General features: G+C 40.6%; 1 protein-coding gene across 4 annotated transcripts in view; it reads left to right on the top strand.

Annotated features, from left to right (window-relative positions):
• Positions 1 to 14022, top strand: part of SUSD1 (sushi domain containing 1) — a 141658-nt gene that overhangs the window by 88944 nt on the left and 38692 nt on the right. For all 4 annotated transcript variants that reach the window (XM_017503397.2, XM_037729554.1, XM_017503398.2 and 1 more), the window contains 2 exons: positions 10181 to 10272; positions 12764 to 12950. In XM_017503397.2, the coding sequence (XP_017358886.1) occupies positions 10181 to 10272; positions 12764 to 12950 (279 nt within the window). The remainder of the gene's footprint in view (positions 1 to 10180; positions 10273 to 12763; positions 12951 to 14022) is intronic.

Genomic DNA, 14022 nt, shown 5'->3' with positions numbered 1-14022 from the left:
CTTTCTTTCTTTTCTTTTCTTTCTTTTTTTTTGTTTTTGAGACAGAGTCTTGCTCTGTCACGCAGGCTAAAGTGCAGCGGTGCGATCTCAACTCACCAACTGCCTCCTGGGTTCAAGCGATTCTCCTGCTTCAGCCTCCCAAGTAGCTGGGATCACAGGCACATGCTACCACACCCAGCTAATTTTTGTATTTTTAGTAGAGATTGGGTTTCACCATGTTGGCCAGGCTGATTTTGAACTCCTGACCTCAGGTGATCCACCCACCTTAGCCTCCCAAAGTGCTGGGATTACAGGTGTGAGCCACCGTGCCTGGCCAGTTTATGCTTTCTTTTGCTTTACAGAGGTGGTTGTACTATATTTTCATTGTGACTTGTGGCTTTTAGCACTAAAAATTGTCCTTTGTCATATTTAATGGTTTTCAATGTGAATTCTGCTTTGTCTTGTATAGGGATTGCAGCGCCTATTTTCTTATGGTTTCAACTCCATCCTATTATTTTATGTTACAACTACTATATGAATTGTGTTATATTTTCTACTTTTCTTTCTCTATGTGATGGATTTTCTTTGCTTTTAAATTTATTAATTGTTTTTTTAAGACTGAGTTTTGCTCTTGTTGCCCAGCCTGGAGTGCAATGGCACGACCTTGGCTCACTGCAACCTCTGCCTCCCAGGTTCAAGCAGTTCTCTTGCCTTGGACTCCATAGTAGCTGGGATTACAGGCATGCACCACCACACCCAGCTAATTTTGTATTTTTAGCAGAGATGGGATTTCTCCATGTTGGTCAGGCTGGTCTCAAACTCCTGACCTCAGGCGATCTGCCCTTTCTGACCTCCCAAAGTGCTGGAATTATAGGCATGAGCCACCATGCCCCGCCCTATTTGTTAATTTTTAAAGGAAGGTTTATATTTTTCTAGTGGTTGCCTTTGTACCTTTAAAAAATGTCCTGTCTCCCTTCCGTTTTCTCATTTAACTTTTCCCCATCTGGTTTGTCAGGTTTTTTGTTTATTTATTTGTTTGTTTTTAAGACAGGATCTCACCCTGTTGCCCAGGCTGAAGTACAGTGGAGTGATCTTAGCTCACTGTAGCCTTCGCTTCCTGGGCTCAAGAGATCTTTTACCTCAGCCTCCTGAGTAGCTGGGACTATATGTATAAGCCACAGTGCTCAGCTAATTTTAAAATTTTCTGTAGAGACAAGATCTTGCTTTGTTGCCCATGCTGGTCTCAAACTACTGACTTCAAATGATCCATCTTTCACTTCCCAAGTGCTGGGATTACAGGTGTGAACCACCACACCCAACTGGTTTGTCAAGTTTTTTTTTGTTTGAGATGGGGCCTTACTCCCAGGCTGAAGTGCAGTGGCATGATCATAGCTCACTATAGCCTTGAACTCCTGGGCTCAAGTGATCCTCTGACCTCAGCCTCCCAAATAACTGGGGCTACAGCCACCATGCTTGATTAATTTTGTTATTATTTTTTTTTTTGTAGAGACAGGTTCTCCCTAAATTGCTCAGGCTACTCTTGTACTCCTGGCCTTAAGTGATCCTCCTACCTTGGCCTCCCGAAGTGCTGGGATTACAGGTCTGAGGCACTGCATGTGGCCTGGTTTGACAGTTTTTAATAGCATACTTTAACTCGTTTTTTTTCCCTTATGACATTCAACTATTGAATCAACTAGTTTATTCTATTTTCTTTTTTTCTGTGTCCCTTCTCCTCTCAGTTTTTCAGTTGCATTATTTCTACTTTATGAAAACATACAGCATTTATATATCATTCTTCTGCCTTGCCCCATTTTTATTTTTGTCTTAGAGCTGCAATTGAACTTAGCAAATACTTATCATTAGTCCTTTTACTGAAGTTTATGTCTTGGATGAACCTCATTTTCTAGTAGCTTCCTCAAGAGCATAGTATTCCTTGAGTTCTTGCATATTTAGAATTGTTTCTCTATAGCCTTGATACTTGAAAGATAGCTTGGCTAGATATGAAAATCTTAATTCATACTTTCTTGATTTGAGTTTCTTAAAAAGATTCAGGGATGTCTCTATAATTTTGTTCAGATGACTGCAGAACCTGGAAAAGCTATTGCTGCTATTGATACATAACATACTGCTATTATTGGTCTTTTTATATAAATACACACACACACACACACACATATATAAATACATATATATATATATAATTTGAATTTTTGGAAACTGTAGCTGTGCTGTCAACTTTGGAAAAAGTATCCCAGTTTACTGTATTCAGTTGGCATTGTACAGAAATTAACAGCCATATTGGTCTAAAAACGTTAAACTTAATTTTTTTCCATTTGTACAGGGGTAACACACTATTAAATATGTAAGGTCTTATCTACATGGGTTTGATTACAGAAACTAATAAAGTATTCTCTAAATAAAAAAAAAAGATTCACTTCTTTTGTTACCTTGCTTTCTATGTAGCTTTTGAGAAGTTTGATGCAGCCCAATTCTTTTACCCTCGGATCTTATTTGTTTATTTCTTTGAGTGAAGACTCTGAGATTTCTTTCTTTATCTTTAAAATCTAATAGTTTTACCTGGGTACATTTTGGGGTGATTGTTGTGGGTCAGATTTCACAGGTACCAGTGGATCCTTTTAGTATTTCTACTTAGGTTTCTTTATTTTTGTAAAGTTATCTTGAATTATAGTTTTAAATACTAATTCTGTTTCATGCTTATCTTCTTCAGAGAATTTAATTATACATATGTTGGATCTTTGCCTGTATTCTACTTCATTCATTTTATTTTTGACCCTTTTAACTTCTTTTTAATCTCATTTTTATTATTTTCAATTGTTTTCCTGTATTTCTTCAATGGCTTTTATTAAATCTGCCCTTTTTTAGGCACCATGAAATTTAGTCTTTATTATTTCTAATGTGATTTTGTATTTTCATTTTTTGTCCTGGACTCAGTCTCCTGTTTCATTGCCTCCATATTTTTTGTCCACTTATGTTTTACATTTTAAATTTTCCAGGCCTGGAGCAGTGGCTCACACCTATAATCCCAGCACTTCGGGAGGCTAAGGTGAGCAGATCACTTGAGGTCAGGAGTTTGAGACCAGTCTGGCCAACATGGTAAAACCCTATCTCTACTAAAGATACAAAAATTAGCGCATGATGGTACACGCCTGTAATCCCAGCTACTCAGGAAGCTGAGGCAGGAAAATTGCTTGAACCCAGGAGGCAGAGGCTGCAGTGAGCAGAGATCATGTCACTGTATTCCAGCCTGGGCAACAGAGGGAGAATCCATCTCAAAAAGGAAAAAAAAAATTTTAAAATTTCTGACTCAAGGTGTTTTCTTCATAACCCCAAACACTTATTTGAGGGTACTTATTTCAGATTATTAATGTATAGGACTCCCCCCACCCCAGTTTGTGGGTTTAAAAAAATGTAGAGCTTTTTACAAGCTGCATTGTTTTTATTGTGTGTGTGTGTGTGTGTGTGTATAAATATATACACACACACATATTTTTTAATTTTTTTAAAATAAACACTGCTTTTGTCTGTTAATTCCATGGGCAGAATTGACGGTTTAGGGTGGTTAACAAGATTTCTAGGTTAAGAGTGCCCTCTTCTGTCACTAAGTGAAATGTAGTTTCTTCAAAGGTTTTGTTTTGTTTTTTGATAGGGCTGGGCATGAATTGTGTGTTCTCGTTTTTAAGTTCTCTTTTGCCTTGTAGGATCTTCCATTTCCCTCTCGCCTTTTTTGCCCACCACTGCTTAGTCTTTAAATTACTGTTTAAAGACTAATAGGTGTCCAGAGGGTACCCATTCCTTCCCGTTTATCCTTTTCTTTCCCAGAAGCAATGCCTTTCTCTTACAACTACCTGACAACTCATGGACTTTAAGTCCTTTTCTTGTAGTCAGTGCTCTGACGATACACCAGGTCTTTTTTAGTATTTTCATAGTTAGAGTGGAGCTTCTTTTGCTGGGAGTGAACCTAGCTCACTCTGCACCCCTTGCTTCCCTCTTTTCTACTTCACACATCCCTTCTGGCACCCCTTGCTCTTCATAAGGACTTGTAGGAGATTGAGAGATAGTTTTGCTGAAATTTCATATTTATTTTCCTATTTGACAGTATATATATATTTTTTTGAGATGGAGTTTCACTCTCGTTGCCTAGTCTGGAGTGCAATGTCATGATTTCGGCTCACTGCAACCTCCACCTCCCAGGTTCAAGCGATTCTCCTGCCTCAGCCTCCCGAGTAGCTGGGATTACAGGCATGTGCCACCAAGGCCAGCTAATTTTGTAGTTTTAGTAGAGATGGGGTTTCTCCATGTTGGTCAGGCTGATCTTGAGCTCCCGACCTCAGCTGATCTGTCTGCCTCAGTCTCCCTAAGTGCTGGGATTACAGGCGTGAGCCACTGTGCCCGGCCAACAATATTTTTTTAAGAGGACAAGGTCTCACTCTGTCACCCAGCCTGGAGGACATGATCACATCTCAGTGCAGCCTTGACCTCCTGGGCTCAAGTAATCTTTTCCACTTCAGCTTTTTGAGTAGCTGCGACTACAGGCTTCAGCCACCATGCTCAGCTAACTTTTTTTATTTTTGGTAGAAATCAGTTGTGGTGAGTAATGTTGCCAAGGCTGGTCTCAAACTCCTGGGCTCAGACAGTCCTTTCACCTTGGCCTCCCAAAGTATTGGGGTTACAGGCATGAGCTACCGCACCTGGTCTTAACAGTAATTTAAAGTTTGTAACGTTTTCTGTTTTCCTGTTATGATGACAGCTTCTGTTTTATGTCATTTTATTTTATTTTTGAGACAGGGTCTCACTCTGTCACCCAGGTTGGAGTGCAGTGGTGCGATCTCTGCTTACTACATATGTTGTTTTATTTGATCTTCTTGCCGATCTGAAGAATATTTTGGAGGATGTGTAGTGAGTTATATTTAAGGGGCCACCATTATCTTTGATGACTGAAACTCTGATCTGTAATTCATTATGTGCTAACGTTCCACCTCCATGTCTTTGTTCATGCCCTTTCTTCTAGCTGGAACCCCCTCCCTTTTCTTGAGTTCATAGATTTCTTTCTTCCATGATCTCCACTTCCCACCTTTCAAGCTGATGATAAGTATTTTCCTTTCAGAATTCCCATAACCTATTTTAACAGGACGCATAGGTGGTAGTTTGGCACAGTTCCTCTGGAGTCACATGATCCAAATTCAAATCCCAGATCTGCCACTTGCTATCTCTGTCACCTTGGGCAAGTTATTTCACCTCTATGTGTCCAGTTACCTTCACTGTGAAAATAGAATAACAAGACCCACCTTGTGAGCTTATTGTGAAAACCAGATGGGTTAAAGCATATGGGGAAACAGCACAATACCTGACACACGATCAATGTCTATTAAATGTTAACTATTACTTAAATTTACCTTTTGACATTTATTATATACTCCCTTGTTTTTAAAACTATACTTATATAGGCCATAACTTCTCTCCTAGATTAAATGCATGTTACAGGCAGAAACCATGTCTTATTTGGGGGACTTATATTCCACTGGGTCAATGCAATACCATTTGCTTAGATTTCCCCTTACCACGGATTGTCTGCATTTAAACAATCACTGCCTGCCTGTCTACTGCTCTAGACACTGAGAGTACAAAGATGAAAAATATGTCTCTCTCTTCAAGGAGCGATCAGTTCAATGAGAGTTACAGACAAAGATCAGTAATACAATACATAAAGCGTAATTGAGGTATTTGCAGGGTACTGCAGGAACAGAGAGGAGATAGTGATTGATTTTGCCCAGAGTTGCTTGCTTGTATTAACGAAGCAGAAACAAAGTTTTGTTAAGAGCTTAACTTTCTCTTTTTTGAGGCATTCTTGCAGTTCTAGTTTTTCAACTTCAGGATTCTAGATTAGATTGGCCCAGTGGATGGAGAAAAGAGAGAGAATCCAAAGTAACCACTACAAATGCATTAGAGAAGAAATATTTGTATGAGAGACCATGGCATATATCTTTCATAGCAGAGGATCTGAGAGCATTAGGAAGCGACTTGGGATGAGCTCTCCCAGGGATCCCTTTCTCCCCACTGAACACATCATGGGTTCAACCTGCCTGTGGCTCAAACTATAAAGCCTCTTGAAAGGAGGGAAGGGAACCTAGAGTGAGAATGTCACTCCCTGAGCAAGGTGGAACTGAACTGAGCCAGTGAGATGTTTCCTGTGAGCAAAAGGAGCTGCAGACTCACCACTACTGTTAGGTTACTTGAGCATACGTGTGTGTGTAATTTTTAAAAATGAAATAATTATATATATATGTGTGTGTGTTATTCTTCATTTTGCTTTTTTATTTTATTCTTTGACTTTTGGCTTTATAATATGCTGTAGACATACTTCCATACCAGTTCATTTAATTTCATTTCATTCTCTTTGAGGGAAGCACAGTATTCCATCGTATGAAGGGATACTATTTATCAGCTTATTCTTTATAGAAGGTTATTTGGGTATCTTTTTTCCCTTTCAAGTTTTTGTTATTACAGACAATAATATACTTGTATATGCTAATATACTTGTGTATGTTATGTTTTATTGATTCTCAGAGGCATCTTTTTTTCACATTTTGATATCTATGAAATTTTATAATTGTGATACAGTCAGGTGGCTCCCAAGAACATAATTGTCATTGTCCATCTATACACCATATTGGTCATAGCTGCTTATAGTGCTGTCGCTTCTATTTATTTATGGACATTAGTGGTGCCATTTGTGTCTTGAGTTCAATCACCTACTAAAACTTTTTCCAAACAGCTACATTATGATTTGACATTGAGGCACAGTGCTATTATATGTGTAAAGCATCATCGGAACAGAACAGCCAAGTATAAGATCAACTTTCAGCATCAAAATGGGTGTTAGTGGAAAGAAAGTTCGGTGGGAAAAAAAGAGCACATTTTAAAGAAATACTGTCTCTCCAGACTCTGAATAGATAGCACATAGGATGCTATTGTGTGGAAAAATATAGGCACCAATAACTCTTAATTGAGAAGTGATTGAGAAGTATTTTTCTTTACCTCTCATATCAAATGGCCTTGCTGTAGGGAAGTGTTTGTTATATATTGACCATGAAGAAATTTTAGGAACGTTTCAATTAATTTTGCTTACATTTTTGTCTTACACAGTTAAAATTTAATATGTGTATTGGTCTATAAAAGCTTTCTCAACCAGTATAAAATAGATCTATAAGAAAATAATTGTGGTGGCCAGGTGCAGTGGCTTACACCTGTAATCGCAGCTCTTTGGGAGGCTGAGGCAGGCAGATCACCTGAGGTCAGGAGTTTGAGACCAGCCTGCCCAACATGGTGAAACACTGTCTCTACTAAAAATACAAAAGTTAGCTGAGTATGGTGGTCTGTAATCCGGCACTTTGGGAGGCCGAGGTGGGAGGATGGCTTGGAGGCCAAAGTAGGAGCCCAAGAGTACAAGCCCAGCCTGGGCAACATAGAGACCCTGTCTCTACCAAAACAATTAAATAAATAAAAAATAAGCCAGGCATGGTGGCATGTGCCCATGGTCCCAGCTACTTGCGTGACTGAGGCAGGAGGATCACTTGAACTCTAGAGGTTGAGGCTGCAGTGGGCCATGATTAGGCCACTGCACTCTAGCCCAGGTGACAGAATGAGACCCTGTCTTAAAAAACAAAAACAAAAAGGAACATGAATTTAGTATCTTATAGTTATGGAAGTCAGAAGTGTGAAATCAGTTTCACTAAGCTGAAATCAAAGTGTGACCAGGCCTGTATTTCTTCAGGGGGATATCTATAGGGGAATCTATTTTCATGCCCTTTCCAGTTTCTAGAGCCTGCCTATACTCCTTGGCTTGTGGCTCCATCCTTCATATTTAAAGCTTATCAGTTTAACCTCTGCTTCCATTCTTAAGTCCTCTCTCTAACTCTATTCTTCTTGTCACCCTCTTTTAAGGATCTTTGTAATCATATTGAGCCCATCTGGATAATTCAGGATAATCTCACTGTCTTAGTCACCTCTGCAAAGTGCTTCTGCTGTGTAAGGTTCCAGGGACTAGGATGAAGACTTGCTGGCGGGGGGCGGAGGTCATTATTTAGCCTACCATGCTTGTTCTTGAAGATAAATAGACAATGATCAGTTTTCTTAATGTTGCCTTTCTCTTATTTTCAAACAGTTTCATATTTGATTACTTGGGTCTCTTGGATTTACTGGCAGTTGCATATTTGTCTCTCTTTCTGGCATGTATAGCTTATTTTTTTTTCTTGCCTTTTTCTGTATTGTCTAGAATCTCTTGAATAAGGCTCAATAATAGCTACAAGACAGGCATCCTTATATTGTTCTTAACTTTGCTGGAAATTGCTTAATTGTTTTACCACTGAGTATGGGTGTTTCTCATAAACTGTATTAAGCTAAGGAGTTTCTGTCAAATGAAGTCCTAGCTCACTAGGATTTCAAGTTAACAAAGTGTATATTAAGTGTATTAACAGTTTCAGTTATAAAACTAACCACATGATTTCTCTCTTTTAAGCCTATTAATAGCTTTTCCAATGAGGAGCCTCTCTGTATTCTGGGAATAAATCGTCTTTGGTCATAGTGTATTGTTCTTTGAATGTACTACCGACTTCTTTTTGTGAATATTTTATTTTGGATTTTTGTGTTTATATTAACAAGTGAGTTTGGCGTGCCATCCTTGCACAGGTTGGGCATTGCGGATTATTTAGTCATGTTAAATGACCTGGGGAATCTTCCACCTTTCTGTATAGTCTAGAACTGTTTAAATACTATTGGAGTTATTTTTATTTTGAAAGTTTCAGAAGTGTAACTTTGGATCAGTACTACATGTCTCCAAACCTGTCTTCTGTACCCAGCTGTGAGGTTGCGTTACCCGGAATCATCTGTACTCCTCCTGTTCCTTACCCCCTGTTCGTCTTTCCCTCCTGTTCTTTACCTGCTCTGTAGTACAGCTTGTGACCTATACGGGGGGTTTTCTCTGTGTCGAGCTGCCCAATCCATAGAGAGGGCTCATGTCTACCAACTTGGCTTTATTCTTAGGAACCTGACAGGCCAGGGGGTTATAAAATACAGCCTTACCTTTCGTGGGGCTTTCCTTTTTTTCAGGTAATTTGGGATTTGTCTTTGTCACTCGTTATTCATCACAGTGTTCCTGTGAAACTTCTTAGCAAGTCTGCTCTATTATTTCCAGTTTAGAGACAGAGATCATTATTGAAGGAAGTAACCTCTGATGTCAGGGTTTTGAATAAATAGCCTTTCTTGACTACTTCAGTGGGGGTGTACCTCTACATCAAACTGTATCAGATCTGAATTGTCTTTTAGATTGATTACCACGAAACTGAGCAGAGGACAAGAAATATTTCTTTGCTCATAAGAGATAAGGAAGCCCAAACAAAGAGAATCCCGCCACCCCCAACATTCTTTTCCTTATGGAAAATCCAATTGCTTGAAAGTGCTTTTTTCAGTTCCTCAAGGATCAATTCTCTGTTGTAATGTTGCTCTCCGTTCAGAATTTCAAACTGACGCTTATTTGTATAAATGAGAGTATACAAGGCCCAGGACCAAGAGTTGCAATTTTAGCTTAGTAAGCCAAGGAATTTTGCAGTGAATAGACTCAACTAATTTTTTCTTTCTTTTTTTTTTTTGAGACACAGTGTCACTCTGTCACTCAGGCTGGAGTGCAGTGGCACGATCGCAGCTGACTGCAACCTCCATCTCCCAGTTTCAAGCGATTCTCCTGCTTCAGCCTCCCAAGTAGCTGGGACTACAGGTGCACACCACCATCCCCAGCTAATTGTTGTATTTTTAGTAGAGATGGGGGTTTACTATGTTGGCCAGGCTGGTCTTGAACTCCTGGCCTCAAGTGATCTGCCTGCCTCGGCCTCCCAAAGTGCTGAGATTACAAGCATGAGCCACTGTGCCCGGGCCACTCAAATAATTCTTAAGAGGGGCCCTCCGATTAGGTATCTTTGGATCTGAAATTTTTCATTAAGACTGAGTTTACCTAAATATAAAAGTAGCATTCCTTTGAGACTGCTACCACTAATTCCTAAATTAAAATACTGTTGAACTCATCTTATGCTAATGCTTATCCTTGTGTTAATTTTAAAAATGACTCAATTAAAAGGTAGTATTCTTTCTATAGAGTGTAAATTGATTTCTCATTTCTTTTCCGCTGCAGTAAAACAGACCATCAGTAACATTTCAGGATTTAATGAAACTTGCTTGAGATGGAATATCATCAAGAAAGTTGACATGGAGGAGATGTATTTAGTAAGTGACTGAAAGTTACTATATTTATAGATGGTTGTCTTATGTGAGAGGCTTAAAAATATCCACAAACCTAAACATCTAGTTCTGTAACTATCATTATCAATACATGATTTTCTGTGGCATTTGCATCAAGAAGCAAGAAGATGGCCACTTCTACTGCATAGTTAAAGACAGAAACCTTTGGCCAGGTGCAGTGGCTCACGCCTGTAATCCCAGCACTATGGGAGGCCAAGGCGGGTGGATCACTTCAGGCAAGGAGTTCAAGACCATCCTGGCCAACATGGTGAAACTCCATCTCTACTAAAAATACAAAAATTAGCCAAGCATGGTGGTGCACGCCTGTAATCTCAGCTACTCAGGAGGCTGAGGCAGGAGAATCACTTGAACCCATGAGAGAAGGTTGCAGTGGGCCAAGATCATGCCACTGAATCCCAGCCTGGGAGACAGAGCAAGACTCTGTCTCCAAAAAAAAAAAAAAAGAAAAAAAAAGAGAAACCATGGGAGAGATGAGACAGCCATAAGAGTTTCTTCTTTTCTTTTTCTTAACATTTGAAATTTATTTTTATTATATAACTTTTATTTTAGGTTCAGGGGCACATGTGCAGGTTTATTATGTAGGTACATTGTATGGGAGCCACCGCGCCTGGCCTAAGGTTTCACGGGGGTTTGGTGTACAGATTATTTTGTCACCCAGGTAATAAGCATAGTGCCCAATAGGTATTTTTTTTTTTTCTGATCCTCTCTCTCCTCCCACCCTTCACCCTCAAGTAGGCCCCGGAGTTCCCGTCTTTGTGTCCACGTGTTCTCATTTTTTAGAGACAGGGTCTCGCGTTGTCACTCACACTGGAGTGCAGTGGCACAATCATTACTCACTGCACCTTTGAACTCCTGGGTTCAAGTGCTTCTCCTGCCACAGTCTCATGAGTAGCTGGGACTATGGGTGTGCACTACCATGCCTGGCTAATTTTTAATTTTTTTGTAGAGACAAGATCTCATTTTATTTCCCAGGCTGGTCTCAAACCCTTGGCCTCAAGCAATTTTCCTGCCTCAGTTTCCCAGAGTGGTGGAATTTCTGGCATGAGCCACCACGCCTGGCCGAGAATTTCTTTGTGCTCATATCTTGGTGCTGTTGATGCTTAGACGGTGTCCATGGAAGGAGTCCAGTGGCCTATGCATGTGTGTCTGTGTCCTTATCAGTGTCTCTGGCCAGGGTCTGGATGTGTTGCCCGGAGAGCCAGGGGGAACTTTTGAAGCTCAATGTGGTTGTGAGTAAGACAGGGAAGGACTAGCCAGGTACATTGGCTCAGGTCTGTAATCCTAGCACTTTGGGAGGCTGAGGCAGGTGGATCACTTGAGGTCAGGAGTTTGAAACCAGCCTGACCAACATGGCGAAACCCTGTCTCTACTAAGAATACAAATATTAGTTGGGTGTGGTGACACGCACCTGTAGTCCCAGCTACTTGGGAGGCTGGTGCAGGAGACTGCTTGAACTCCGGAGGCAGAGGTTGCAGTGAGCTGAGATCATGCCATTGCACTCCAGCCTGGGTGACAGAGCGAGACTCTGTCTCAAAAAAAAAAAAAAAAAAAAAAAAGGAAAGACTGTGGGATGAGCTTCTACTAGAAGAAATTAAGTAAGAAGAAGAGTGTCTCTTGGCCAAAATGTCAGGGTGGTAAAGGAAAGGGTAGAGTCTCCAGAAGGAGGCAGGCAGAGAAGAAAAACCCTTCTCAGGTTCTACCAGACCAGCTATGAGTAGTCTAATTCAGTTCCTGCTTAGTTTGGATTCCTAATATTCTTTCTAGGAAAACATTCTTGTCCTTGCTCCTGCAGTTTTGCCAACAGACTTTCTTGTTGGGCATGTTCACTGTATGTGTGAGAACAAGGAGAAAGTCGCCAGTATTGGGACCTCAGGCTTTTGTGTTTTTTTTTATTATAATAAATCTAAAAATAGATTCATTATGCTAATAATATTGTAAGTACCATATTTATAGTATTGCAGCTCTAATGTTTGCTTACTGCTGCATTTTACTTTTTGAAGAAACATGAGAGCCCAAAGAGAGAGAGAGGAAGAAAGCTCATGGAAAAGGGAAGGGGCCGGGCATGGTGGCTCACACCTGTAATCCCAGCACTTTGGGATCCACGGGGGCGGATTGCTTGAGCTCAGGAGTTTGATTCCAGCCTGGGCAACATAGTGAAACCCTGTCTTTACAAAAAATACAAAAATTAGCTGGATGTGTTGGCACACATCTGTGGTTCTAGCTACTTGGGGGGCTGAGGAGGGAGGATCACTTGAGCCTGGGAGGTTGAGGCTACAGTGAGCTGAGATTATGCCACTGTATTCCAGTGCGGGTGACAGAGGCCTCCGTCTCAAAATAAAATAAATAAATAAATAAATAAATAAAAATAAATGAAAGAAAGAAAAAAGGGAGGTTTCAAGGCATCTAAAGTTTTTCAGGCCAAGCATTCACCTAGTGAGCTTTTTTTATGTTTCAGTTCCACATTTGGGGCCAGAGATGGTATCAGAAGGAATTTGTTCGGGAAATGACCTTTAACATCAGCACCAGCAGCCAAGATCCTGAGGTGTGCTTGGAACTGCATCCGGGGACCAACTACAATGTCAGTCTCCGGGCTTTGTCTTCGGAATTTCCTGTGGTCATCTCCCTGACAACCCAGATAACAGGTAAATCTTGAACAACAGCATTTGGATTAATGAAGTTACCACAGACCTGTTCATAGGCCCAGATAAAGAGGAACATTGTTGCTTTTTATCATTATATAATAAAGTTTAACAGGGAGAGGAGGAAGGACATGGAATTGGAGAGGTGCCTTAAGGCACTTACAGATGTGACTGTTACATTTTATTCTTTTTTCTTTTTTTGAGGCAGGGTCTAGCTCTATCACCCAGGCTGGAACGCAGAGGCTCTTGACCTGGGCTCAAGTGATCCTCCCACCTCAGCCTCTTGAGTAGCTGGGATTATAGGTGGGCAGGCCACCACGCCTGGTTAATGTTTTTTGTAGAGATGAGTAAGAATGGTACTGATAGATAGCATAACAGCCCAAACTTTTAAAATAAGAGCTAGTGAGTGGTATTGGTGTTGAGGAGATGTATTTTTTGTAGAGACAGGGTTTCACTATGTTGTCCAGGCTGGTCTTGAACCCCTAGATTCAAGCAATCCACCCGCCTCAGCCTCCTAAAGTCCTGGGACTACAGGTGTACACCACCGCACCCAGCCTGTTATGTTTTATTCTTAAAAAGATAGCTCATAACCACGGGGGAAGTCTACAGGGGGAAAAAAAAAGATAACTGAAACAAAATGTTAGCATTGAAGAAATGTGGGTGTGTCCATAGTGTTGGTTATATACCTTCTGGATGTTTAAAGTATTTAAAATACTTCATACTTAAACAAAAGATGCTTGTGGCTGTTTCTTTCTCAGTAATATTTAGTTGGCATTCTGTTGCAAGTGCTTTAAGAGTAGATTACTAGCCAGGCTCAGTGGCTCACAACTATAATACCAGCACTTCTGGGAGGCTGAGGTGGGCGGATCACCTGAGATAGGGAGTTCAAGACCAGCCTGGACAACATGGTGAAACCCGTCTCAACTAAAAATACAAAAATTAGCTAGACGTGGTGGTGGGTGCCTGTAATCCCAGCTACTCAGGAGGCTGAGGCAGGAGAATCACTTGAACCTGGAAGGTGGAGGTTGCAATGAGCTGAGATCACCCTACTGCACTCCAGCCTGGGCAACAAGAG

This window comes from Cebus imitator, unplaced genomic scaffold (assembly GCF_001604975.1).
Source record: "Cebus imitator isolate Cc_AM_T3 unplaced genomic scaffold, Cebus_imitator-1.0 Scaffold310, whole genome shotgun sequence".
Taxonomy (NCBI): Eukaryota; Metazoa; Chordata; class Mammalia; order Primates; family Cebidae; genus Cebus; species Cebus imitator.
The sequence above is the reverse complement of the archived record's forward strand: the minus strand, read 5'-3'. Positions and strand labels throughout refer to the sequence as shown.